Source organism: Elgaria multicarinata, chromosome 11 (assembly GCF_023053635.1).
Source record: "Elgaria multicarinata webbii isolate HBS135686 ecotype San Diego chromosome 11, rElgMul1.1.pri, whole genome shotgun sequence".
Taxonomy (NCBI): domain Eukaryota; kingdom Metazoa; phylum Chordata; class Lepidosauria; order Squamata; family Anguidae; genus Elgaria; species Elgaria multicarinata.
In genome coordinates, this window is record NC_086181.1 from 37,503,022 (window position 1) to 37,531,011 (window position 27,990).

The 27,990-nt window shown below is 46.5% G+C and overlaps 1 protein-coding gene across 2 annotated transcripts; it reads right to left on the reverse strand.

Moving 5' to 3' along the window:
• Positions 1 to 249: 249 nt before the first annotated feature.
• LOC134406487 (ubiquitin carboxyl-terminal hydrolase CYLD-like) lies at positions 250 to 27,827 on the reverse strand. Of its 2 annotated transcripts, XM_063137936.1 has the most exons (16): positions 27,754 to 27,821; positions 27,477 to 27,572; positions 25,129 to 25,594; positions 23,920 to 24,249; positions 21,205 to 21,310; positions 19,186 to 19,571; positions 17,222 to 17,390; positions 14,824 to 14,968; positions 11,852 to 11,974; positions 10,725 to 10,816; positions 10,094 to 10,157; positions 8,321 to 8,453; positions 7,657 to 7,765; positions 4,115 to 4,233; positions 3,211 to 3,427; positions 250 to 1,695 (listed from the first exon to the last, which is right to left on the reverse strand). In XM_063137936.1, exons 3-16 carry the CDS (start codon positions 25,555 to 25,557, stop codon positions 1,511 to 1,513), a joined length of 2,607 nt encoding a protein of 868 aa, XP_062994006.1. In that variant the 5' UTR covers positions 25,558 to 25,594; positions 27,477 to 27,572; positions 27,754 to 27,821; the 3' UTR covers positions 250 to 1,510. The 2 variants fall into 2 exon arrangements, with proteins under 2 accessions (XP_062994006.1, XP_062994007.1); XM_063137937.1 differs by lacking the exon at positions 27,477 to 27,572 and having other exon boundaries at positions 27,754 to 27,827.
• Between the last annotated feature and the right edge of the window lie 163 nt (positions 27,828 to 27,990).

Below are 27,990 nucleotides of genomic sequence, written 5' to 3' on the forward strand. Positions count from 1 at the left end.
ACTGACTGACTGCACATCCACCACCTTTGCTGGGATCATGTTGCCACATGCGCCCTCCTTCCCCAAGTGGTGAGAATTCCAGGGGCGCTTTGGATGCACTGAAAACTTACCGTTTTGTTGTTGTTGTAAAATGTGGTTTATTTGCAAATATAAACACAGCAATGTAATAGCCGATGAACTCTAGAAACCTAGAGCACTGGTTCTGCAACATCATGCAGCAGAAAAGGGAATAAATGAAAATTACATGTATTCTGAAAGTCAGTTTTTATTTTACAGTACTGGTGATGGTGGAAATACCTTGCAATATTTTAAAACAAAACCCAGCAACATATATGTGCATTAGAATTCTTTAGCTGTCCACAATACAGTCTTTAGATTTTAAATATCCAGCATACAGAAATATCCTAATTCTGGTGCTTTTTATAAAAAACATACCCAACTTCAGGAAAGACAGGAGTGTGAATTCTTTAAAAAATATATATAAGCTGCTCTTCTGTATATGATCCCAGGGAGGCGTGCCTTTAAAGCAATAAAAACCCAATACAACCATTTTTAGGCATACAAAGCCTCATTAAAACTGCAGCCACCACCTTTGCTTGGCAATAAAATTCACAAAACCATCCGAAACTAAAACCAGCTACACAACAGGCATGAACTCATGAGCAATGTGGTCTTCGCCTAGTGTCGAAAGGACATCAGTCATCACCAGGTGAGCTTCTCTGAAGAGGGAATTGCAATTACAAGGTGCCACCGCTGAAAAAGTCCTGAACCAAGTTCAGATGGTGGAGTGACTTGGGGAAAGGAAGGGCCTCCAATGAGAAGAGCTGCGTTTGGGTAGGCTCATGTGGCAGGATTACCACAATTAACACGATACCCTCCATATTAAAACTTTATCACCAGGAAATCTGGGAGGAGGATGTCTTTCAAGACATGTGGTAGGAAGATGTCCTTCAAGATTGCTTATTTCAAAACCAATGAATGCATACAAATCCCGAGTAGGCCAAAAGGAGCCTTTAGGCAGAATGTGGGGTGGGCAGAGGTAGCATTTCTCAATATACAAATGTGAAATGTCAAAATGAATTTTGAATTAATTTTGTTACTAAGGTACAAAATAGGCTTTTGTGTCAGTGATAAGTAGTCATCATCAACCCTCAAAAAATTGGGATGGAGAGATTTGATTGGGAAAGGCATCCAGCGTGTCCTGGCCTAATTTCAGGACTTGGTACTGGCCAATCCCAACTCACCAGCTGATGGTGCATCCAATCCGGGCTCGGATTGCTGCAAGCCAATCAGGACCACCAGTGTTGCTTCTTCTTCTCAGAAGCAGGAATTGGGATCTGTGCAGCTGCAGCCCATGTTTCTGCATTGTTTCCTGGGCCGGGACACCACCATGTATCCAGACTGGTGCTGGTTTAAGACCCAGGTTCACTACCACATCCACAGCATGATCCCTGGAGCCACAGATTTGGCGTTTCTTTTCACGGGAACCTTACATTTGTCACCCAGGAGGTTATTTGTAGAGTCCAAGAGAAGGGCTGTGGTAGAAGCACATGTAGGCATCACAGAGCAGGCGGCGGGCATACGTGGGCATGGATTTGGGATCAAGGCGCTGGAGTTCCTCAGGGGACATTTCCAAGTAGTCTGCCACCTCGGAGCAGGGCGTGACGCGGGGGATGTTGAAGCCATTCAACCCACCTGGAAAATAATAAAGTAAAAGTGGGGTTAGAATAAAAATTATTATTATCATCATCATCATCATCATCAATATTTATTTATATCCCACCTTTTGCCCAATGCTGGGCCTCAAGGCGGCCTCACAAAATTTAAAACATATACATTAAAAACCTATAAATAGAGATATACAAAAGTTAAAAATATATTAAACATATCCCAATATTAAAACATTTAAAATGACAATTTTAAAAAGTCCTTGAGAGGGAAGTCAAATAGAAGAGAGGCTTGGAATAAAAGGGGAAGAAGACATGAGAAGGAAACCCATGATGGGAAAGTTAAAAGATAAAAACAGAATTGTGTCTCTGCAGAGTTCCAACTGCCACCCAACAGGGGAGGTACTTCCTGTTCTGCACAGGAAGTGAGGCTCTGGCCTACTTCTAAGGTGCAAGATGGGTGAACATCCAAGATGAACACACAAAAAGAGAAGAGTCTCAGGATACTATGAATTAATTTATTGGAGGGAAGCCTGACACGTTTTGGCCTCCTGCTTTTTATTAGGCCTCCTTCAAGGGGCTGTAATAATACATATATAAAATATGAATAAAACAACAAAGAACAAAAATGAATCCATGAGAAAAACACATTGCAAGCATGGGGTGTGCATATATGTAAACAATAATACAGTTAAAGGCTCAGTTCAGACAATGCGTTACTCAATACAGTGTGAAAACTCCACTCAATGGTGGAGTTTCTGGGGTACACCCCACACAACATGTTCTAGCTCCTCAATGGTTGAGTTTTAAGGAGGCACTCCCCACACATGTTCTAACTCCAACATTGAGTGACTGTGGGCTACCAAGGAGTTGAGTAAAATCCATCGCGCCAAAGGAAGTGAGGCAGGTGTCTACCAGGAGGAGGGCCTTCTCTGCTGTGGCACCCCGGCTGTGGAATGAGCTCCCTAAGGAGGTTCGCCTGGCACCTACATTATATGCTTTTAGACGCCAGGTGAAGACCTTTTTATTCTCCCAGCATTTTAACTGTCTATAAATAAATTTTAACTTGGTGTTTTAAATTTGTAATTTTGCATTGCTGCTGTTTTTTTCTGGTTGAGCTTTTATATCGTATTTTATATTTTGGTTTTATACTGTTGTTTTATACTTTGAATGTTTTTAATTTTTGTGATCCGCCCAGAGAGCTCCGGCTATTGGGCGGTATAGAAATGCAATAAATAAATAAATAAATTTGATTGACAGTTCCTCTGCCCTCTCTCCTCCCCCGGTCCTCCTGATGGTATCCCATCAGCCATTGCTGCAAAAAAAACAAACCAAAAAAACAACAACCCACCAATCCCAGTGGCTTTCCGAGAGTGGCACTCACTCCTTTCGATGCCCTTGCGAGGGAATTCTGTGGCCAGTGGGAAAAGTCAACTCAACGCAATGGAAAACTCCAGAGAGCCCTCCACACAATGCACAGCACAACGGTTGTGCAGGAACTTCATAGCATCTACTTCCAAGGTGACAACATGTGGCAGCTTACCCTCACGATCAGCCATGCTGTCGAAGAAGAGCCACTGGTGGACATCTGGTCCGTGGCGGGTAAACGCTACATAGTGGCTGGTCTCAATGCAGAGGACGCCGAAGAGTTGCATGGTCTGGCGGGGGACGACGTCGGGCAGGGAGCCCAACCGGGACAACTCCTCTGGCAGATGCAGCGGCCGGGGCTGGTGGCCACGCCGGGCCCGGTGTCTGTGAACCTGCGGAGGCAGCCGAGTGACACAGTGAAGAGAGACCCAATAAAACGGGGGAGATGAACAAATTGTAGAAGACAATTCTAGCTCTGAAGTTGAACTAGATGGCCTACAAGTTTCCCTCCAACTTATTTATTGCATTTTTATACAGCACAATAGCTGAAGCTCTCTGGGCAGCTCCCAAAAATGGTTCTGTCATGCAAGCATATCCCAGAATCCTTTTCTGCGTCGAGAAGCTCTCCCCAACTTGTTAGATAAATGTTCTTCACCCAGGGACGAGATCCAATCAGCCCCTAAGCACGACTCCACACTTCCAGCGACAGAGGGTTCAAAAGCGCTTTATTGATTAGTAATCGAGATCTGAGTCTCTTGAAAGCGAGCAGTCAGACAGAGACATTGGGAATTCAGCACAGCATTTGAAGCCTGCAAGGGGCAGTTCCCAGTAGCAGCATGAGCCAATCAGAACATAACATTGGAGCATAACTAATCTATGTTAAACAATCCCCTTTGCTCTACTATAAGCTAACTTTGGCACCGAAGCACTGGAGCAGAGGCTCTTGTTTTCATTAGGTAAGACAGACACAAGGATACACCCAAGGAGACACTCTCGCGTACGTGACTCCTCGCTTACTGCTTAATGGCTACTTCATAGCTTCCTTTAGAAAATGGAGGCACCTATGCTAACAAACTTACCTGCTGACTGCAAATCCTGCAGAACTGTTTGATGTGTCGAACACCAAAGCTGGGGTCTTCGTAACAATCCAGGCACTCGGTCACGGCTAGTCCTTGGCAAACGCAGCACTCCCGAGGAGCTGCAACGGATGGGTCAAACACAATTGGGTCCGTCAAAAGAAGCGGAGGTCTTTCTTGGGCTAAGGCAATGGTGTTGAACCTGCGTCAGCCAGAGGGCTGAATTACACTTCAAAGAAGCTCTTGAGGATGGCAGTCCAGCAAAGGGTGGGACTGAAGGGAAAGGGGGCGGGGCCAGAGGCAAAAGGGGTGTGTCCAAAATATCAAAACCACAACCATCTTTTAGCTTGTCAATAACGAAGCCTAAAGAGAGGCATTTCAACCTCTGAGAAGGGGGAAGAAATCACAATGAAGCTGCGAAACCAGCAACCGATAAGAGGTCTGTGGCAGGGCGGGGGGGGGGGGGGGGAATCAGGAACTGCCTGGTCATGTGGGAAAGGAGGCGTGGCCAACTGGGGACCCCAGGCGGACACATTGGGACCCCAGGCCTAATGTTCAATGCCCCTGAGTTAAAGACATGGATCCTGTTCAGACAACACACTAAGCCACGGTAGTTAAGCATTTTGAGCTAAACCGCATGGCTTAGTGTGTCTTGTGAACCATTCCTAGCCATGGTGGCTACATAACCACAGTTTAAACACACTCACTAACCATTTGCTGCAGAAGGGTTAGCGGCCTAACCATGGTTAGCATGTTGTCTGAACAGGCCCATGGATGTTATATATATATATATATATGTGTGTGTGTGTGTGTGTGTGTGTGTGTGTGTGTATATATATATATATATATATATATATATATATATATACGTGTGTATGTATGTGTGTGTGTGTATATATATATATATATATATATATAGGTGTGCATGCATGTATATATCTATATCTATGCATATATATCTATATCTATACATATATATACAAACACATATACGTATGTATGTTTGTGTGTGCATCTATCTATCTATCTATCTACACAGAATGGAGAGGTAAATTTGGACGCACCTTTGCTGCATTCAACCGTAACCTAACTTTCTTCTCCAGAATAGGAGGCCTAAAAACCGGTTTCTCCACAGGTTTGAAAAAGCAGCCCTCCTTTTGATAGGCAAAAGGAAAGATTTCTTCACCCAAGGCAGAGATTAATTCGCGGAACCCGGGTGCTACAAGATGTGAGCGAAGGCTACTGGGGTAGATGGATTTAAAAGGTTAGACGAATTCAAGGAGGTGGAGAAGATGCCATGACAGATAAACAGACAAGTGAGCGTTAGAACGTTCAGTGGTTCAGTTTGCTACTGAATCATGACAGGCTGGGGGATGCTGGGATTTGTAGTCCCAACACATCTGGAGAGTAATAGTAATGCAAATACTACTACTACTACTACTACTACTACTAATAATAATAAGCACCTAAAGTTTTTGTAGGCACAATGTGAAGATTTTTTAAAAGACAAATGAATGAATGCCCATGTGGTGTTTTTAAAAATCAAAGAAAAATCAAAAGCGGACAGCCTGCCTGAAATATGGGTGGGAGGAAGCTTCTTATACTTCCTTCACCTTCTCTCTTCTTGTCCAGTTGGAGCTTTCGTCCTCCAAAGAAGATCCCTCATTTCCTGTTTCCATTCCTCCATTACCTCCAAAAGATCTCCCTCAACAACCCCTTCCCCTCCCAGGCTCCCCAGGGCAACTGAGGGACAAACCACACACCCAAGTGGATCTTGGGGTCAAATGACAGATTTGTAATGCACTCAATGCTTCTTTAACTCATATGTTTTGGCAATGCCCAGTAGCTGCCCCCTTTCGGGAGGAGGTTATAATAAGGATAAACTTTGTACTGAAACAGTCATTGATATGGAATGAGGTGAATGTCTGCCTAAACTACCTACCGGTTTTTTGGAAGTTAATACATGGTCTGCGCAAATGGGTTTTCAGAGCCCTTAAGCCAGCTAAAAGATTTCTATTATCACATTGGAAGGACGAATGCTCACCTCCCATAATGCAAAGGACTGAGGACTTAACAACGCTATCAACTTTTGAACTAGTGTTATATAGACGCCACTTGCGAGTGGATAACTACATCGATACTTGCTCTGCTTTTCTTGAAAACGGTGTATAACTCCTTTTTGTTTTGTTGTTGTTGAGGATAGTGTATCTGATGGGGGGAAATGATGATATTCCTATGTATGTCATGTTTGTTCCTTTTTTCTTTTCTTTTCACAATTTACTTTCTGTTGTTTTGTTAAATTCACAATAAAAGGGGGGGAAATGAACAAAACAAACGAAAAACATTACATCATACCCTTTCTCCCTCCACCCGATGATCAATCTTTTGATGGTTTCCCCAATTTTCTGCCATATTTGCCCCCTTTCTACTAAGGTTGAAGTTCATCTGCTAAGGCTTAGAAACTGGCAGCAAGGGCTTTCAGCTAAAATATACTGGCATTTTTGGCTCCGCCCTTTTGCCTCTCACACCATCCATGACCGCAATGAGGTCCCCCAAGAGGAACTCCCAAGTTCAATTCGGCCCACAGGCGTGTGCAAGGGGTGTGCCGGGTGTGCCCAGGCAGACCCTAATGTCTCAAGCAATAAGTGCTGAATTGAGTGGACCGTTGAGCAGGGATCCAGAGGGGAATCCAGATGCAGCGGGAACGATCCTCCAGCTGCCGTGTTGCTGCCGCCCCCAACAGCACACCATTGATCCTGGCAGCAGGAGAGAAAAGGAATCACTCTGCCGGGAGCCACGTTTCGAAGAGGCCGGGAGGATGGCCAGGGCCCCTGAAGGCTAATATCCCCTCGTAAGCCCCTCCTCCAGCCACTGTCACCACTGAAGCACCACAAAATGCTGGGGCTTCAGGAGAGTCTCCTCATCCCCCCCTCACCTACAACGGCCCTCCCACGGCCAGGCAAGCCGAACACGGAGAAGGGCATCAGTGTCTACAGTGTTTAATAAATAAACTAGTAAAAACGTCCTTTATGACTGACTATTTAATACACGTTTGCCTTTAAGAAATAAATAAAATTCCTTGAGTACACACCTTCATGAAATTCCTCCCAGACTGTGGAACGGCCTGCCGGAGGAGTCTCGTCAACTTAATAGTCTTTTAGCATTTAAGAAAGCTATAAAGACTGATCTCTTCCGGCAGGCCTACCCAGTGGAATTTTAGGATGTTTTAACGATGCATACTATGTTTTTAATTCAGTTTTATGTATTTTATACTTATTGTTGTTTCCCGCCTCGATCCAAACGGAGAGGCAGGTAAGAAATACATTTATTATTATTAATTAATTAATTAATGTGCTGCGCACGCCTATGCCACAGACTGAAAGAAAGACGACCTCCTTGCTCTGGTGGATGTGGAGATGCATCATTTCTTGAACCAGCCGTCCTTCCCACTGCCTGCTCCGTCTCTTTCTGCTCCATCCCCTCTCCGCAGCCTCCTGCCCTGCCCAGCAGCCCCCTCCCCTCTCCCTCCCCCTTTTGCCCCTTACTTTCTTCCAGGAGGTCGGTGAGGTCGAGTTCCAGGCTGGGCTGAATGGTGTGGAAGGCCTTGAAGTTCTTCCCATTCCGCGGCATCTGCAGGATGAGGCAGGACGGGGCCTACCGGGGAGTAAGGAAGCACCAGGCCCAGGTGAGGAGCTGGACTGGATGGGTGGGGGAAACCCCTCTAGGGCATTCCTCACAGCTCAAGACTCCTTAAAAAGGAGAACCTTTTTATCAGGCTCCAAAGCAGATGTGGGGAACCTGCAGCCCTCTAGAGAGCCAGTGTGGTGTAGTGGTTAGAGTGTCGGACTGGAAGTCGGGAGACCCGGGTTCTAGTCCCCACTCGGCCATGGAAGCTCACTGGGTGACTTTGGCCCAGTCACAGACTCTCAGCCCAACCTACCTCACAGGGTTGTTGTTATGAGGATAAAATAAGGAGGGGGAGGATTATGTACGCCGCCTTGGGTTCCTTGGAGAAAAAAAAGTGGGATGTAAATGCAATAAATAAATAAATCATTACTGGACTACAAATTCCATCATTGTCCATGCCAGTGGGGGTTAATGGGAACTGGAGTCCAGCAACAGCTGAAGGGCCACAGGTTTCCTTCCCTCTGCCATGGAGCATATGAAGCGAGGTCAGTCCTAACCAGCCCGCTAGTTTCTGGGTCTCACCTCTGTGAATTTGAGGTCCCCGGTCACCAGCGAGCCCTCCAGGAGCTCTTGAACGGTGGGCACCGCTCGGGTGGAGTGGTCCTCAACGAATATTTGGTAGAAAATGCAGCCGTGAGGGTCCTTACGTGCCGAACTGGGTGGGAAGGAGAGCAAAACAAGGTGAGAAGAAGAGATGCCAACACGAATGGAGCTGTAGGAAAGAAGGCTGAAGGACACATGTGAAGATGCGTATCGCTCAGGGGTGCAGAACGTCCGGCACACCCAGGGGAACCCATGGGTCATGCCCCCTTTCCCCAACCACCAATTAATTCATGGTTTCCCAGCTTTTGTACAATTTCCCTCATTCTGAAAGGTCAAAATGCCTCTTCTAAGGCTTAGTTACTGACAATAAGATCATTAAGCTACAATAGGCTCATATTTTTGGCTTCACCTCTTTTACGCTCAGCCCCACCCACAATTGGAATGCGGCCCCCGAGAGATTCTTCGGAATGCAATGCAGCCCCCAGGCCAAAAGAGGTTCAACACCCCTGTTGTATCGAGTCACAAATGGATTTTTCCCACTCCCAACTACACATTCAACGTACAATTTCTCTCCTTCTCACTCAACTCCCCCCCACTATATATATGACTCTCTAGGGCAGAGATGGGGAACATCTGGCTACCCCAATGTTGTTAGATGCTAACTCCCATCAGCCCTAGGGAGGGATGATGGGACTTGAAGTCCAACAAAATCTGGAGAGTCATAAATTGCCGGCCGCTGGTCTAACCTCTCATTCTTTGTTTCTTTTTAAGCTGCTTGTTTTCATGGCCGCAAAGGTAGGTGTGACCACAATACCTGACGGAACGCCTTTGCTGACATAAACCTACCCGAACACTACATTCAACATCTAAGGTCCTCCTCTGGGTGCCTACTCCGAGGGAAGCTCAGAGGATGGCAACAAGAGAGAGGGTCTTCTCTGTGGTGGCCCCCCAACTGTGGAACAATCTCCCTGACGAGGCCCGCCTGGGGCTGACATTGTTATCTTTTCAGCGCCAGGTCTAGACTTTTCTCTTCTCCCAGGCATTTAGCAATATGAAATGAGCCTGGGTCTGTTTTTTAGGCTCAACATTTTTAAAGTTGTTATAGTGGTTTTAAATGTATGTGAATTTTGCATGTTTTTGTGGTTTTTAATTTTTGGATATTGCTTTTAAATGTCTTAATATTATGTAAACCGCCCAGAGAGCTTCGGCTATGGGGTGATGTACAAATGCAATAAATAAAATAAATAAACTGCACAGACAATGCTTGGTGAGATGGCAGAAGGCAGGACAGGGGTCAAGTAGGGATTTGAGGCTGGGGATTTGAAGTTCCATTGTCCTGTGTAGCTCCTTGCTACTCCAAACAACCAGTAGGCCGGGGGTGGGGGGGATGCAGCCAACTAAGCATATACACACATAGGGGCAGTTCAGACATGGTTAAGCTGCTAACCTTTTTGCAGCAAATGGTTAGTGAGCATGTTTAAACCATGGTTATGTAGCCACCATGGTTAGGAATGGTTCATATGGCACACTAAGTCATGGTTCACATGATACGCTAAGCCATAATGTTCAGCTCAAAATGCTGAAGCACCGTGGCTTAGCGTATCGTTTTCTCCACTCACATGATCGATACAGGCTATAAAACTTTACTTTGCACAGAATTTCAGCACGGTTTGGTTTCATCACGGATCTAAACACACAATGCTGCATATACAGCAAGGCAAGTAGAGCGAAACTAATGGAAGCCCCACTCACCGTATCTGGAAGAGCGGCTCCATCTTCAGGACTCGGAACAGCAGGGTGAGGAATTCCTCTGGGTCTGTGTGGAGAAGGGCGCAAGGGCATGACGTAAAAGGAGGGAAGACCACTGCCCCCTTCGTTCAAACATACCAGCCTTCTCCCCTACCCCCAATCTCTTTCTGTGTCACCCCCCAACCTCCACAACCCCACTTCCATTTCCTATAATGCGCCAGGATCAGGTTGGGCCTCAACATCCCAATTGAGAATTTACAGTGCAATCTCATAGACGCCTACTCAGAAGTAAGCCCAACTGAATTCAATGGAACTTACCCCAGCTAGGCGTATGTGGGATTGCAGCCAAAGATCCCAATTCTGTTTGATAACATGCTTTAAACCACCATTTGCGAACTGAATTTTAATGGCACAGTTTAGGCCTCTGATAACTATGGGTTGGATCCAGACTTTGAATAGACGTGCCCTATAAATATGCCCACTGAATCTTCTTGATGCACATTAAGGCGGGGGGGGGGGGGGAGAGAATGTTATAGGGTTCACTAAATTTGATCTCCCCCCCTCCCAAATTCTTTACAGTTACCCAAATGGCTCACTCACCACACACACAAACATGTAAACAAGGTCTTCAAACCTTTTTCTTCACTGGTGAAGCCTGAGGAATGCCCAGCCGTTTCCAGAACTTTCCGCAGGGCCATGATTTTGGTAGCACAGACATAGCCATTCCTGTTCCCCCAGAAAAGAATGGTTGTGTCATCACTGGATTTGTCTTTTTGAAATGATGTGTATGTGTGTGTGTGAAAGAAACAATGGTAAGCAGATACAGCATGTAAGAAGTAGTAATTAATACTCATTTTTCATAAAGTTATTCCAAATTCTACTCAGAGGATAATATTTGAATGGGATAAAAAGCTGTGAGAAGAATCTGGCTAAAGGGCTAGATATCTTGGGGTGCGGGCTCTTATTATGATTTAGGGAGATATGGATAAACAAAAGGTTTGACATTTCACTGGCTTGGTGAACGTCCCTCACTTTACTTCATGAACATGTTGTGAGACTAAAAGGAAGTCATAAGGGGGCAGGACAGCCTCATAAAGAGTAAAGAACAGCCATGGTGGATCACGCCAAAGGACTATCTAACCTTGCATTCTGTCCCCACAGTGGCCTACCAGATGCCTAGGAGATGCCTACAAGAGGACACGACTTCAACAGCACCCTCCTGGCCATGTTCCCCAGCAACTGGTACACAGAGGCATACTGGAGACAATATGTACCCACTGATAAGTTTTCTCCCCCATGAATTTCTTCAATCCCCTTTTAAAGATGTTCGTTTGTCCTGAATCTCCTACTATTGAGAGCCAGTGTGGTGTAATGGTTAGACTGTTGGACTGGGAGTCGAGAGACCCGGGTTCTAGTCCCCACTCGGCCATGGAAGCTCATTGGGTGATTTGGGGACAGTCAGACTCTCAGTCCAAGCTACCTCACAGGGTTGTCGTTGTGAGGATAAAATAGAGAGGAGGATAGAGAGGAGGAAGATTATGTAATGTATGGGATATAAATGAAATAAATAAATAAATAATGTTCAGCTTCACTGGATGACCCCAGGTTCTAGTACTATGAGAAAAGGAGAAACACGTCTCCCTATTCACTTTTTCCATACCATGTGTAATCTCTCTCTCTCTCTCTGGCTTTCAAGAGTAAATAGAAGAAGTAACAGCCAGGCATGTGGAGGGACGACGACGACACACGACATGAGCTTACTTGCGCAAAGGGTTGACGATCTCTGTTCTCAGCAGATCCCGCGTCTCAATGTAAGATTCCCCATCGTTCTTGTCTGCCGGCCGCAGCAGCATTGAATCCAACACAGAGGTAAAAGTGAACATGCTACAAGCAGAAGAGAGAGTATGGCTGGGGAATCGCATCTAGTGTTTAGACCGGGGTACAGGAAGTTGGGGGGAAAGAAACATTTGCCCGGCCTATCAAGAGAGGGAGAGAAGCCCCCTAAATGTGCAGGTGCCACATTTGTTATCTCCAGCCTTTCTGTGTGATGGGCTTAGAGGTTGGAGTTGATTTGTTCCAAGCTAGGCAAGAGAAGTACTAAGCAATGGCCCTATTAATGCTTAGTTTTCTGGGTTGTAAAAGGGTCCACAGCATCCTGGGGGCATATCTGAAGACAGACTCCCCCCTGATCCTATAAGCCCCTATGCTGCCTTACTATTTGGCTTCACAGAACAATTAAGAATCCTTCATGCTTACCTAATACCCGTTCCTAAATACTCCATGCATTTCTCATGCATCTGTTTAGCAAAACTTACAACAGCCCTGCAAGGCAGGCCAGTATCAATACTCCCACTTTACAGATGTGGGTGGTTAGGCTGAGGCCGCCTGCTTTGCTCACAGATGAGCCAAGACTGGGACTGGCCTTCACTGCGAAGGACATGTCCTTGACACCTAGGATGCAACAGCTTCTAGTCTCGATTTTCTAGCCTTGAAGCAGGGGTAAGCAACCTCAGCTCTCATAGAATCATAGTACTGGAAGGGGCCTATAAGGCCATTGAGTCAAACCCCCAGCTCAATGCAGGAATCCCCCTTAAAGCATACCAGCTGCTTCTTGAAGGCCTCCAGGCTGGGAGAGCCCACGACCTCCCTGGCTCATAGGTTCCATTGTCATACTGCTCTAACAGTCAGGAAGTTTTTCCTGATGTCCAGCCGGAATCTGGCTTCCTGTAACTTGAGCCCGTTATTCCGTGTCCTGCAGTCTGGGAGGATCGAGAAGAGATCCTGGCCCTCCTCTGCGTGACAACTTTTCAAGTATTTGAAGAGTGCTATCATGTCTCCCCTCAATCTTCTCTTCTCCAGGCTAAACATGCCCAGTCCTTTCAGTCTCTCCTCACAGGGCTTTGTTTCCAGACCCCGATCGTCCTGGTTGCCCTCCTCTGAATCCTCTCCAGCTTGTCTGCATCCTTCTTGAACTGGGGTGCCCAGAAATTGACACAATACTCAAGGTGACGCCTAACCAGAGCATCTCAAAAGGTTTTAGACTACAATTCCTATAATCCCCAACTATTGGCCAGGCTGACTGGGGCTGATGGTATTTGGAGAGCACAGGTAGCCTTCTGCAGCCTTGAAGTGATCTCAGTTCTCTGCTCCTGCCTATGGATCCTCCCTCCCTCCGCTCAGCCCGTTTTATTTTTCCTTCCACCCACTCTACCCTATGAAGAGACACTGAAAGAACTGGGCATGTTTAGCCTGGAGAAGAGAAGATTGAGGGGAGACATGACAGCACTCTTCAAATACTTGAAAGGTTGTCACACAGAGGAGGGCCAGGATCTCTTCTCGATCCTCCCAGAGTGCAGGACACGGAATAATGGACTCAAGTTAAAGGAAGCCAGATTCCGGCTGGACATCAGGAAAAACTTCCTGACTGTTAGAGCAGTGCGACAATGGAATCAGTTACCTAGGGAGGTTGTGGGCTCTCCCACACTAGAGGCCTTCAAGAGGCAGCTGGACAACCATCTGTCGGGGATGCTTTAGGGTGGATTCCTGCATTGAGCAGGGGGTTGGACTCGATGGCCTTGTAGGCCCCTTCCAACTCTGCTATTCTATGATTCCATGATTCTCCCAATATCCTTCTCTGGCGTGCTGCACATGATGCTTAGCACATGCTAAACCCCTTATCCTCCTCCAAGTCCTTGGACCGCTTCGTTAGAGACTGAGCTATGAACCAGGACGACTCCAGTACAAACCTCACCTGTACCATGAACTCAATTAAACAGCTTTAGGCAAATGCTGTTCTCTTAGCATTTATCATTCTGCAACAGAGGGCAGCACCCGCCCTTACAGGGTTGTTGTGAAGACTAGTGAGAGAACATATACGCAAAGCACTTTGAAAGGAAGTGCAAGATAAACGCCATAAAACTTGTATGGATTAGAACTGGGGAGATCCAGGTTCAAATCCCTTGCCGGTCATGAAGCTCACTGCGTGCTACTGAAGCAGCTACTGTCTCAGCCGAACCTATCTCAAGGGAGGGTTATGAGGATCAACACAGGTGAGTGTGAGAATTTTGTAAGGTAACCTGAGCTCCTTGTGTTAACATAGGTGCCTCCATTTTCTAAAGGAAGCTATGAAGTAGCCATTATACAGCAGGCGAAATGTCACGTATGCGAGAATGTCACCTTGGATGTCTCCTTGTGTTTGTCTTATCTAATGAAAACATTGCCTCGGCTCCGGTGCAAAAGTTAGCTTACAGTAGAGCAGAGGTTGGGTTACAGTGGTTGTTTAGTGAAGATTAGGAAGACCGTTATGCCCCAGTGTTACATTCTGATTGGTTCATGCTGCTACTGGGAACTGCCCCTTTCAAGCTTCAAATGCTGTGCTGAATTCCCTATTCTCTGTCTGACCGCTCGCCTTTGAAGAGACTCAGATCTTGATTATAATCAATAAAGCGCTTTTGAACCCTCTGTCGATGGAAGTGTGGAGTCGCGCTTAGGAGCTGATTGGATCTCGTCCCTGGGTGAAGAACATTGATCTAACACTTGGAGGGAGGATGGGATCAAAATATAAGTGTTTTTTTAAAGCAACATTATTCAGCAACGGTGTCCTCAATTATCAACATTTTAGCTGGCCTTCCAGTCTCACTAGACCTCGTACCCCGACTTCTCGTGGCCGACCGGGGAATCGAGCCCAGGATTCTCCAGTTTAGGACCCAAACGCTTACCAAGTGCAACCTTACCAGAAAAGGGTGGCATCCAGGTAGCAGGAGTTGCAGTGTCCTTGGATCCCTTTCTTCCATCCTGAGAGATGCTCCATGCCCTGCTTGCCCAACGGTGGTGGCGGTGTGTCCTCTTCCACTTTGGCACTGGCGTACACACGGAAGTCTGGGCGGGGAAGAAATGCAAAAAGGGACGGAATGGCGATGGGATCTCTGACCTCTCCTTTACCCAGGCTTAAGCACCTAAGAGATGTGCTGGATCAGACCAAGAGTCCACTTAGTTCAGGATTGTGTTCATACATTGGCCAATGGGACCCAGAAGGACACGAGTGCAACAGCACCCTCCTGCCCATGTTCCCCAGCAACTAGTGTATATAGACTTCTGCCTCTGATACTGGAGGAAGCACATAGCCATCAGGACTAGTAGCCGTCTATAGTTCTCTCTTCCAGGAATTGTTCTAAACCCTTTTAAAACCATCCAAATTGGTGGCCATCACTATGTCTTGTGGCAGTGAGTTCCACAGTTTAACTATGCATTGTGTGTGGAGGACTTCCTTTCGTAGCTCCTGAATTTACCGCCAATCATGAGATCACCATGGGTTCTAGTATTATGAGAGAGGGAGAAAAATGTCTCTCTATTCACATTCTCCACACCATGCATGATTTTGTACACCTCTTAGCAATGAGGCCGTGCTTTCCGGGTAGTAATAATAATAGTTAGCTGCCTCTCCCTCTGGATCAAGGCAGGGTACAACACAAATAAAAACACCATAAAATACATACAACTAATTCAAACGTTTAAAACCAGTGCATCAGCTAGATTAATAATTGCCAGGAATTGGAAGGAACAAAGGGATTATCAAATAGAAGAATGTTATAAAGAATTCTGGGATATAGCTATTAATGACAGACTCATGAGTAGTATTAAAGTTAAGAGAGGAGTGCTAAAGCGAAATGACTTTGATGAGGTTTGGAGACCATTTGTTAAATTTGTATTAGAAAAAGGGAAAGGGAGTAAACCGTCGCAGGATACACTATAATTTTGGAAAGGAGAATAAGGGTCCCGGGGGGTGGGGTGCATGAGATATTACTATATTATTTTAATAAGTATTTTTAATTTCATTATTGTGGTATATTGAGTTGATGTAGTGTGATTATTGTATGTGTTATAAAATTCAAAATAAAAAATAAAATAAAACCAGTGCATCATTAAAAGCAGCGCACCATTAAAAAAGGCATCTTAAAATTCAACTGGGTAGGCCTGCCGGAAGAGATCCGTCTTTATGGCTTTCTTAAATTCTGGAAGACTGTTAAGTTGACGAATCTCTCCCACCAAGCCATTCCACCAGCTAGATGTAATGTGGATGACGTCACTGCTGATATGCAGGCCACGATGAGCCAGAGAACAACGCTGCCCTCTCCGATGGACATAGAATAGGGATGCATCCAAAATGGACGCCTAATGTTCCAAGGCCCTCTTCAATCCTTCTTGTGATCCAGTTTGGGAATCGCTGAGCTAAAGCCAAGGGGAGGGGATGGAAACGCAGGTACGGAGCCCCAGTTTGGCTCATCCAAGGTTCGTAGATGACCATGACCTCTTCCCTGTCTTCTCGTTTTCCAGCTAATGTTCACACCCCGCTCGTAAAAGGCTGAAATGCCTTCCCTAAGCCTGGCAGTCAGAGACGGAAGCTAAAAATGCATTTTTGTCGTTTTGGTCCTCAAGTGAAAGCAGATTCCCCTGCTTGATGTAACATGGATGACGTCACTGCTCATATGGTTCGGGTCCAGGTTATTTAAAAGAACGTATTCTCCCTTATGAGCCTGCCCGTGCTTTGAGATCTTCTGGAGAAGCCCTTCTTTCAGTCCCACCTTCTTCACAGGCACGCTTGGTGGGAACATGGGAGAGGGCCTTCTCGGTGGCTGCTCTGGAACTCTCTTCCCGGGGAAGCTAGGCTGGCTCCCTCCTTGGTGGGCTTTCGGAAGCAGGTTAAAACTTTTTTGTTCCAGCAGGCCTTTGGAGAATAATCTAGCCCTCCATTTATGTTAATGTCTTATAATTTTGTTGTGTATTTTTTAATTGTTTATGGTTTTGTTTCCCTCCCCCCCCCATGTATATTTTAAACTTTGTAAGGCCGCCTTGAGGCCCAGCGTTGGGCAAAAGGTGGGTTACAAATAATAATAATAATAATAATAATAATAATAATAATAATAATAATAATAATAATATGCTAAAGGAACTAAAGATGCAATCCTACGATTGTTTAGACAGAAAAAAAGTCCTACTACAACTAGCATGGCTGGCTGGGGCAACGCTGGGAGCTGGAGGGCTTTTTGCTATCTAAACTTGCATAGGATTGTGCTTTAAGTGTGTTTTAACTTTCAGCCCCTCTCCTTCCCCGCCATCATGTCTGCGGCATACCCAGGGAGTTGCACCGCAAAACGGGGTTCTCCATATTCTGCAGGGAGCCGAAGCGGGAGTCGGGACGACAGCGCCGCAACTTGACAAAGAGGGCTTTGTTCGGTTGGCAGCGGAAGTAGCGGATCCCTCTGTACTGTCCGTCCGTACAGCCCGAAGGTAGCGGCTCTTCCTAGGAAACACGCAAGGCAGAAGTGACTTCGGCTACATGGACAAAATACCGTACTTCTCCCATCCTTCTACCCTGCAATCTGAGCCGGCTCGTCCCATCAGGACTTACCTTCATTTTGAATCTATATTAGAGAGTCTACAGTAAAGAAAAACACGAGAGCCCGTCTTAAATTAGTAGCATAGAGAAAACGGTGCCAGATTTCAGATTAAGTAGATTTCAGATTAGATTTCCAATACTGTTAATTGGTTACATTAATTTGTTATGTTCACTTTGGTTATGGTTACTATTTTATTTATTTAATTGCATTTATATCCTGCGTTTTTTCCTCCAAGGAACCCAAGGCGGCGTACATAATCCTCCTCCTCTCTATTTTATCCTCACAACAACGACCCTGTGAGGTGGGTTGGGCTGAGAGTCTGTGACTGGCCCAAAGTCACCCAGAGGGTTTCCGTGGCCGAGTGGGGTCTAGAACCCGGATCTCCCGACTCCCAGTCCAACACTTTAGCCACTACAGCACACTATGGTCTGCTATAAATGTACACTGTTTTAGGAGTGTAAATTCATAAAAAATAAAGCTACATATAAAAAGAGAGAGAGAGAACATGCTCGTGCCAGAATTAATTCCAGGACATGAAGACATGAGATCTCTATGCCTAGCCCATCAACAAATAAAAAAGGTTTAATCTAGGACATATTAAATGTATTGTATCTTTTTATAGCCCCTGAGAAAACCCCCAAATAATATACTAGGCCAAAACCTGTTCTGGCTCAATAAATTATAAACGATTTTGCCGGCAAAATGAGACTGGTTGGCTCATTTCAGACAATGCGTTAGGCAATGCAGTGTGAAAACTCCACTCAACGGTTGAGTTTTTTTGGGTATTCCCCACACAACATGTTCTAACTCCACCGTTGTATGACTGTGGGCTACCGTGTTGAGTAAAAGCCATCATGACATTTGATTGACAGTTCCTCTGCCCTCTCTCCTCCCGATGGTATCCCATCAGCCATTGCTGCAAAAACACAACTAAAAAACCCAATCCCAGCGGCTCTCCTAGAGCAGCACTCGCTCCTTTTGCCGCTCTTTCCCAGGAACTCTGTGGCCAGTGCGAAAAGTCAACTCAACACAATGGAAAATTCCCTGGAGCCTGCTGCACAGCAGTTGTGCAGGAACTCTCCCCTGCACAACGTGGATATTCTGTGTGGAGTGTTTTTTTAAAAAACACCGCTCCACCGTTGTGTGGAGTTTTCCCGCCAGACAACACACTTCTCAATGGTGATGTAAAAGCTCCACCGTAGAGTTCTAAAACCAGCGCTGAGAAAGGTCTTGTCTGAACTGAGCCCTTCTCTCTTTTTGGATCTACGTCCCTTCAGATGCAATGCTTTTGGGTGGCATCACTTTTGCACATTCACCTACCAGTCTCATCAAACGTACAGCAATCAGGGGCCAAACTAGACATGATGCAAAATGCATCTTTGCATTTATCAAGCAGGATTGTTGCTATTTGTATTTTTTTTAAAAAACAAACAGCTGCACGCAGGGGCCGATCGTTATCGGATCGTGGTCTAGGTGGTGGTGAGGTGGAGCGGATTTAACCCTTCCCTCCCCTGCTGTGGTCCTGAGGAAAACCCCTTTTCTGAAGCTTAAGGGTGTGGAATCCCCCACTTGACACCATCCCATTCCTATAGAAAGGAACATACATAATTGCATCATCATGTGCAATGAGGAACTGAACAACATACCGAGTGTATGAGCCAGACCACACATTTCACCCACCCACACCCTGGTTCTCACCAGCTCCAGTCCAGCAATGGTCTCGTCCACATCAGGGAGCTCCCCAATCCAGCGGATCACCCCATAGATCGGTGGATTGTTAACCTCCACCATGGAATTGATCTCCAGGAGATGGTGGCTATACTGCCCATTCTTGTCATCGAAGTCATCTTCCTCCTCTTCTTCCTCGTCCTCCTCCTTTTTCTTCCTCTCCAAAGCACCAACTTCCTTCTTCTTGTGGTCCTCCAGATCTGTGGAGGGGACCACGGTTGGGGGATCCTTGGGTGAACAGTCCTCCATTCTTGGGGGATACTTGATGGACGAGGGGGAAGAACAATCCTCATAGTCATCTGAAGTGGACAGGGAGGAGCTGCTGGCCAGAGACACTGGGCTTCTATCAGCTTGTTCTTTAGAGAGTGGGAGAGAGAGCAGTATACTAGATGTTCTAACAATACAGGCCTTAGAAGGTAACTCCTACATAATCGTACATATTTAGCCATCAACCCTCCCAAACGTGCAGTCTGGCAGCTGGGCAAACAAGTCTGAGAATATCCACTTTAAAAACACACAAAGCCCAATGAGGAGAGATTGAAAGAACTGGGCATGTTTAGCCTGGAGAAGGGAAGACTGAGGGGAGACATGATAGCACTCTTCAAATACTTGAAAGGTTGTTACACAGAGGAGGGCCAGGATTTCTTCTTGGTCATCCCAGAATGCAGGACACAGAATAATGGGTTCAAATTACAGGAAGCCAGAATCCGGCTGGACATCAGGAAAAAATCCTGTCTGTTAGAGCGGTACAACAATGGAACCAGTTACCTAGGGAGGTTGTGGGCTCTCCCACACTAGAGGCATTCAAGAGGCAGCTGGACAGCCATCTGTCAGGGATGCTTTAAGGTGGATTCCTGCATTGAGCAGGGGGTTGGACAATGGCCTTACAGGCCCCTTCCAACTCTGCTATTCTATGATTCTAGAGAACCCAAGCAAGTTTCTAGCCTTTAAGGGTGTACAGTTAACTGGGGGGGGGGTAGGCTAACAGGAAGGCAAGGGAGGGGGGAGTCTCACTGCCTGTTCACCGACTCTCCCTTCTGTTTGTAGAGTTATGCAAGTTAGCGTACATTTGCATAATTTATAGCTGCTGAATTCAACAGTTTTGATTTGAGTATTTATTTATTTATTACATTTCTATACCGCCCTATAGCCGGAGCTCTCTGGGCAGTTCACAAAAATTAAAACCATTCATAATATAAAACAACAGTATAAAACCATAATATGAAATACAATAAAAAAACTCAACCAGATAAAAACAGCAGCAATGCAAAATTACAAATTTAAAACACCATGTTAAAATGTATTTATAGATTGTGCCAAGCGAACCTCCTTAGGGAGCTCATTCCACAGCCGGGGTGCCACAGCAGAGAATATGCAGTTCGGAGCACCATTGCCTTACTATTACCTTGGCAGCAGTATAAAACACGAACCAGTCATGTTCTGTGACAAGGAAGAACAACGTTCTTGGCATTCACATGATCAATTGGGTTTTTCTTTTTCTTTAAGTGGGAAAATCACCATCAACTGAACATATTTCTTAATCCTATGGAATGGCTCTTTTTTTCCTTTTCTTTTCAAATTGAGTTTTGTACCTAGGGATATTTATTTTTCCATCCATACCTAGACTCATAAGAAGAGCCCTACTGGATCAGACTGGGGGTCCTTCTAGTCCGGCACTCTGTTCACACAGTGGCCAACCAGCTGTTGACCAGGAACCCAAAAGCAGGACATGGTGCAACAGTACCCTCCAGCCCATGTTCCGCTGCCACTGGTGAATATAGGCATTCTGCCTGATGCTGGAGGTAGCACAGAGCTATCAGTGACTAGCAGCCACTGACAGCCTTCTCCTCCTTTGACTCAGCTAGAAGAATCCTTTACAGAATATAATATGCACATGCACCTAACAGACCCATGGAAACGGCAATGCTTTTTTAAAAAGAGAGATATCTAGCCAGTCCCCCAAGCACCTTGGGTATTGCAAGGTCTTACCTTTATGGACTTTGGAGATCGGAAGAAGCATCCCGTAACCTGGAGATGGAAGATGGCAGAGGACCTGGCCTTTGAAGCGACCATCCCAGGAACCAACTGGCTTGTCCTAGGATGATATTTAGAATATATCTAAGGTGCCTCCTCAGGTGAGGGAGCAATTATGCGTCGCTAATGCTGGCTCCAGCGCTTTCAGGATGCTCAGACAAGACACCCTCAACAGGCCCCGTCTCCCATAGTGATATCTTCTCATTGCCATGGTCACCAGCTGCCATTGCTCCTCCTCTTCTTTCTCAACATTGTCACCACTTGCTTGCTTTGCCAGGCTGAGAGGCAGCGAGCAAGGAGGCAGGGGCATCTAGCACTTTTCATTTTCACTGCCACCATTGTCCGCACCAGAACGAGAGGGAGGTGAACCAGCAGGTCGCAATGGCAAAGAAGAGAAGCAACCCTAGGTTGGTGTTGTCAAGTGGGCCCATGCTAGCGCCTGACCATGCCTACTCTCTACGCCGGGCCTGTTAAACAGGGTTGCCAAACTGAAAAGTAGAGGACACACCGTGGCTCAGTTCAGACAACACGTTAGTCAACGCAGTGTGAAAACTCCACTCAATGGCTGAGTTTTCAGGAAGTGCTCCCCACACAACATGTTTTAACTCCACCATTGTGGGACTGCGGGCTACCGTGGAGTTGAGAAAAATCCATTGCGGCATTTGATTGACAGTTCCTCCAGCCTCTCACCTTTCCCGGTCTTCCTGATGGTATCCCATCAGCCATTGCTGGGGGGGGGGGGGAACAATCCCGGCGGCTCTCCCTTCTTTCACTGCTCTTGCCAGAGAATTCTAGTCAATGGGGAAAGTCAACTCAACACAATGGTAAACTCCACAGAGCCCACCACACAACACGCAACACAACCATTGTGCAGGAACTCTCCTCTGCACAGCATGGATATTCTGCGTAGTGTGTTTTCCAAAAAAACCACCCTCTACCGTTGCATGGAGTTTTTCCACCAGAAAATACATTTCTCAACGGTGGTGTAAAACCTCCACCGTGGAGTTCTAAAACCACCATTGACTAACGTGTTGTCTGAAGTGAGCCACCGTCTCCCAACACGGCAGTCGGCTTCTCCTGCCTGTTCCCTCCTCGGCCCTCTTGCCCACACCCATCTCCCGCCTGCTGTGTGACATACCTGGAGGCCTTACCTGTTATAGCAAGTTGGATGACACAGGGCCAGAAAAGAGTTGATCCAGTACCAATGCTTACTTGCACACCCCCTGTGCCGGGCAGCTACAAGCCCCTCTGTTTCAATGTCCCACCATGCCCCAGTATTTGGTGCACTGTGGGAAAGATTACATGGCGGCTTGTAGCCCCTATATTTGGTGCATTGTGGGGAAGATTAAACGGTGGCTTGTAGCTGCTCAACGCTTCCACCAGAGGACGCCCCTTCCCAGCCCAAGGACAGCCACCAACATAAGAGGAGCCCACAGAGGGCGCTTTCCTTCATTGTGGCCGAGGGCCCCCCTCAACGACAAAGCTGGTACTGGCTACCAGGATGCAGAAGGGCATAAAGGTATTTCCAAGGTATTGCCACGTGGAAGACTAGAAACTTGCATTTATATATAAATGTATAATTTCAAGCAGCGAATCTCCAAGAGGTCTTTTGTTGTCAGCCCTACTCCCCGTGCCATGAGAAATTCAGCTCAGACTAGATGGAGGACACCACACACACTAAAAGCAGCCAATATTAGAGAGCCAATCCAGTGTCACTACTTGCTAAAAAGCTCCATCCTCAGGCTGAGCAATTTATCTTTGAAGCTGGTGGCTTCCACTTTATAGCTCCAGACTATTCCCGTGCTCACCCACCTGAACTCCCCCTGCCCTGAATATTTACTCCCTCTCCGGCACTGGGACTGAATACACCAACAATTGAAACTAGGGGCTTGTATGCAATCTAGCCAAACACATTATTTAAAGTGCTTCCTTTAACACCTCAGTATTACTTTTAAATACATAAATTCAAAACAAAGTTTCTAGCCCTCATTAAGTTTCTAGTCCTTTTGGGGGAAGAATCAGTTTAAGGCTCAAAAATCAAAGGATTCTGGCTGTATCTGGTAGGTCAGCTTTGTATATCACCAAGGGTCCTCTGGATTCCAGGCGATACATATCTGAAGAGAAGAAGTATTCCAAGAAGCCATCTTAATTCCAATCTGCAGGAAGTTGCTGTGGTTTCATTTAATAGTAACATCAAGGTACTTCTTACATGTTCTGAGGCAACACTGGAAAACTTAACCAACAGTGAAGTTTTAACTCAGTAATATTAGGGGGCTGGAAAGGAATTATTCCCACAGATCAAGTTAGATAAATACTCTTTCTTCCTAATACCTCCAGCTCCATAGCTTGGCTCGCTTGTGCGAGTCATCTGAAGTTGTGGTTCTCCATTGCAGGGGTTGGCAATTTATGGTTTAACAGATGCTTTGGCCTACAACTCCCATCAGCCCTTACCAGTAAGCCAACAGTGAGAGATCATGGGAGTTGTGGGCCAAAACCTTTGAAGGAGCACAAGTGGCCCATCTCTGCTGTACAGGAACTGGGGACTCAGAACTCAAAACAGGTGTCAAATTAAAGGTTGCTGGCCTAGTGGGTAGTGGGTGCCTTCAACCTACATCCCCCTTTTTCTGGCTGGATCTAAGGCTTGCCAGAGAAGGGTGGGAGCCCCCTTACCAGGCGTATCCCCACAAACACCCCCGTCTCCAGTTTCCTGGGAAGGTGGTCACAGAACAGTACGGTGCCGGTGGGGGTGCTGTCATCCATGTTGAAGAAAACACGGTCCCCGATCTCCAGCCCCGGGGACGACAAGGGATCTCCGGACGTCAGCTGGATCCTTGTGCACTCCCGGGCGCTGAGTCGGCGAGGTACCAGTGGGCTGCCGTTGCCCGAGTCAACCGGCTCAATTCGGTTGACGGGCACAAAGACGCCGCAGTTCTCGCGACAGGAGAAGAACTTCTGTCCTTTGAAGGAGCCGTCAGTAAAACCCTTCCCAGCCGCTGAACCCTACAAAGAGGAGGAACAGAGCTTGCTCAGAGGCGCACCCCTCCTTTACTTCTCCCCCTGCCCTCCCCGAAGCTCCCATGTTATCTTCACAACAACCCTGTGAGGTAGGTTAGGGCTGAGAGAGAACAAGAGGCCCAAGGTCACATCAGCAAGCAATGCGGCTGAGTGGGGAATGAAGTCAAGGAATTCCCAATCCTAGTCCAGGGTTAAGCGACCAGCTGTTTTAGACTACAACTCCCAGACTCCCCAATCCATGCTGACTGGGGCTAATTGGAGTCCAGATATTTGGATGCCACCAGATTGGTGCCCACTCTTGCTCTAACCACTACTCCACAGGCTCTCACTCTATTTTCTGAATAACTCCTTCAGAACTACCTGCACTGTTTTCCTTTGCTCATGCAAGAGAAGGTGTTCATGTGTCTGAGGCACGGGTGGGCAATTTTGGGGCCTACAACTTCCACCATCCCTAGCCAGAATAGCCAATGGTGAGAAATGACGGCAGTTGCAAGTCAAAATAGCTGGCGGGCTACAGGTTGCCCACCCTTGTTCTAAAGAATGAACCAAACCATGTGGAAAAAAAGTACTTTTCTTCTTTACAGCGGCCGCACACTGGGCGGACATTATTCATCAAGCAAATTGTGTGTGTGTGTGTCCTTCTCCTTCCCCTCTTCCCAATTCCTCTCATCAATATTGCTAGAACAAGGTCAGGCATGGAGCCATTTCCCAAGTTTGGCCGTACAGAAAAGCTCTTGTTTTAAGAAAAGAATGAGCCTCACCAAGGACTAGAAACTTGCTCCGGTTGGCAAAATCAAACCCGCCAACAGAGACACGCAGAAGACGGCCTCTAATTGCATTAACTCATTCACTGCCTTCACTCACCACCAGCTCAACCCCAAAGATGACGCTTGTATCGTGCTTGCTCTTATCGATGGGTCCTCGATATCGAACGATGCCTTGAACTTTCTGCCCCGAGGCAGACGTGATTTGGACCCTCACCGGGTCCCCCGTCCGGAGGTCACTGAGCCTGCGCATCAACCGCTCCTGCTGGAAGAGTGCCAGGCGCTCGTCTCCATTGGTCACAGCTTCCAGGAGCCCGGAGTGGGCCCCGCTCAGTTCCTGAGCTGCCGACAGAGGGACCCGGACCACCTTGTCTGTGTCCATGACCTTCGCCCAGAATGTTCCTCCCGGGGACGCCTTGCGGGCATCGTCTTGGCTCAGTAGACTGCCTCTGGAGACCTTCACCTCTCCGCCTGCCTTGGCTTCTCCGGTAAAACCTTTCACAGCAATGAACAACCTTCGGGGCTTCATCGCTCTTATAGGCTGGGAGGTGGGCAGAACCAATTTCCTGCAGGGTAAAGGAGAAAATAAATCAAGAGACAACAGTTTGTGGGTTGGCTTTAAATGTGCCAAGGACTTTGAAAAAGGTGGTTTAAAATGTTTTAATATTGGAACATATTTAATAAATGTTTAACTTTTGTATATTTCTATTTATAAGGTTTTAATGTGTATGTTTTAAATTTTGCAATGCTGCATTGGGCAAAAGGTTCCATACAAATGTGCAAGCTTCTGCATTCTCCAGAACTCTTCATTAGGCTAGGTAGTACAAAAAGCTGAAGATGGAGGAAGAAACAAAAAGTTTAAAAACTGGGGATGGGGCAGATGTTTACCTATCCTTGTTAAGAATCCCCCTTTTTGCTCTCAAAGCAGCCAGCATAAGGAAAAAAGAATTAGAAAAATGGCTTAATAAGTAGATTTTATTAAATCTCGCAACACAAGGGGTTTTATTAACTGTTAGTCTTAAATAATATATCATTTAGGAACTGTATATTGTTTTAAATTGTAAATTTTAATTAATGCCTTATGTTTTTAACGATGATGTGATCTTTCGAAATGGTCGGGAGACTTATTCAATAAAGTTTTATTCATTCATTCGTCAAGAACCCTGTTTATGTATTTTATTCATTCAATGCATATCCTGCCTTATTGCCAAAGAATGGAGCTCAAAGCATCTAACAAGAAAATCCAAATACAAACAAAACCTTAAATAAAAGATAACATGAAAACAAGAACAAGGCAATTTGAAAACAAAACTGTCAAAGACATCAGTAGCATCAGCCCAATTAAAAGCTCCTTCAGCAGCAGTCCAGTTTCTAGGCCAAAGTCCTGGCTGAATAAAAATGTCTTTGCCTGCCAGCGGAAGGTCAAGAGAGGGATCTGACCTAGCCTTCCTTGGAAGGGAATTCCGGAGCCAAGGAGCAGCCACCAAGAAGGCCCTTCCCTGCGTCCTGAGCAGACACACCTCCTATTGTGACAATACCAAGACAAAGATCTCCCCTGAAGATCTTCAAACCCGGGAAGGCTTGAGAACATAAGAACAGCCATGGTGGATCAGACCAAGGTCCATCTTGTATAGCACGCTGTTCACTGTGGCCAACCAGCTGCAGACCAGGAATCCACAAGTATGACATAGATCTAACAGCACCCTCCCACCCATGTTCCCCAGCAACTACTGAATACAGTCTTACTGTGTTTGATATGAGACTTACTACCTCATTTAGAAATGACAGGCCTGATCCTGCTGAAGCTAGCAGTGGCTAATCAAGTACCAGATTTGTGCTACTTAACTTAAAATCCCTTGCTTTCACTTGGACCTGAAGTCTAGGCATGCTGACACAGACCTGTTTGGATCTGTGGACATTAGAAAAGGCTTGTCTTTATCTCCGCCTCCTGAAATCTTTTCTCGACTCTGCCTCCAAACCAAATATTCACTTCTTTATCATAATTGTTTCCTAACCAAGCTGTTAAAGGAGCAGGAACAGGCCCAGCTGGCTTTTATCTGGTAAGCTGGCAACCTTATTTCCAAGGAGGTACTGAGTCATTTCGCCTCCACTCCCCTTTTCCCAAACACAAACACCCTGATTCGGTTCTAACATAGGAAAAGCCAAAGCCAGAATTCAGGTCGGCCTTCCCTGTCCCGGTGGCCTGGAGATATGTTGGACTACAACCCCCAGCATCCCATGCTAACTCCGGATGATGGGAGTTGTAGCAACGCAACTTCATGGGCACCAAGTTGATGGAAGCCTGATTTAGAAATCACTGCCTGATTTAGAAATCACGCAAGCAGGATACCACCGTCACCCCCTCCCAGGCCCGTCTCAACCCCACTGCGGGGAAAACCCGGATGTGCGGGGCCGGAAAGGCACTCTGCACATGCTCAGGGGGCTCACCTGAAAACGTTTCACGGCTAAACCTCTGGGCTGAGATTACGTCCCGAGCAGGCAGACACACACATGGGGAACCCTGGGGAGCATTTGAGGGCTGGTCTAACAGGGGAAAAGAAAAAGAGATCCGTCGGCACGTGTTTTGCAGTTGTTTGTGTGTTTTTAATAGAGGTCCGTCTCTCTTCTCCACCTGGTTTGGGTGGGAGAATAACGCCAAGTGGGTGCCGTAAGGGAAGTTAAATAGGGTTCAGTTAAATTCCGCCCCCCCCCCCCGCAGCCTTACCTGGGTTCAAGTTTCTCCAACACGCGAGAGAAGATGGCCCGAACGAAAACGAAGTTCAAGGAAGTCACTCCGGTTTCGAGGGGGCGGAAGGCGTGAGCCAATGGAAAGCTACACAAAAGGGGCGACGGAGCCAATCGGAACAGAGGGGGGGGGGGTAGAGAGAAGAGAAAATAACTCAGAAAAAAAGAGGAAGCGGTTAAAGACAAGCGTGGTGGTGGGGTTTTCCCCCCACGCCTC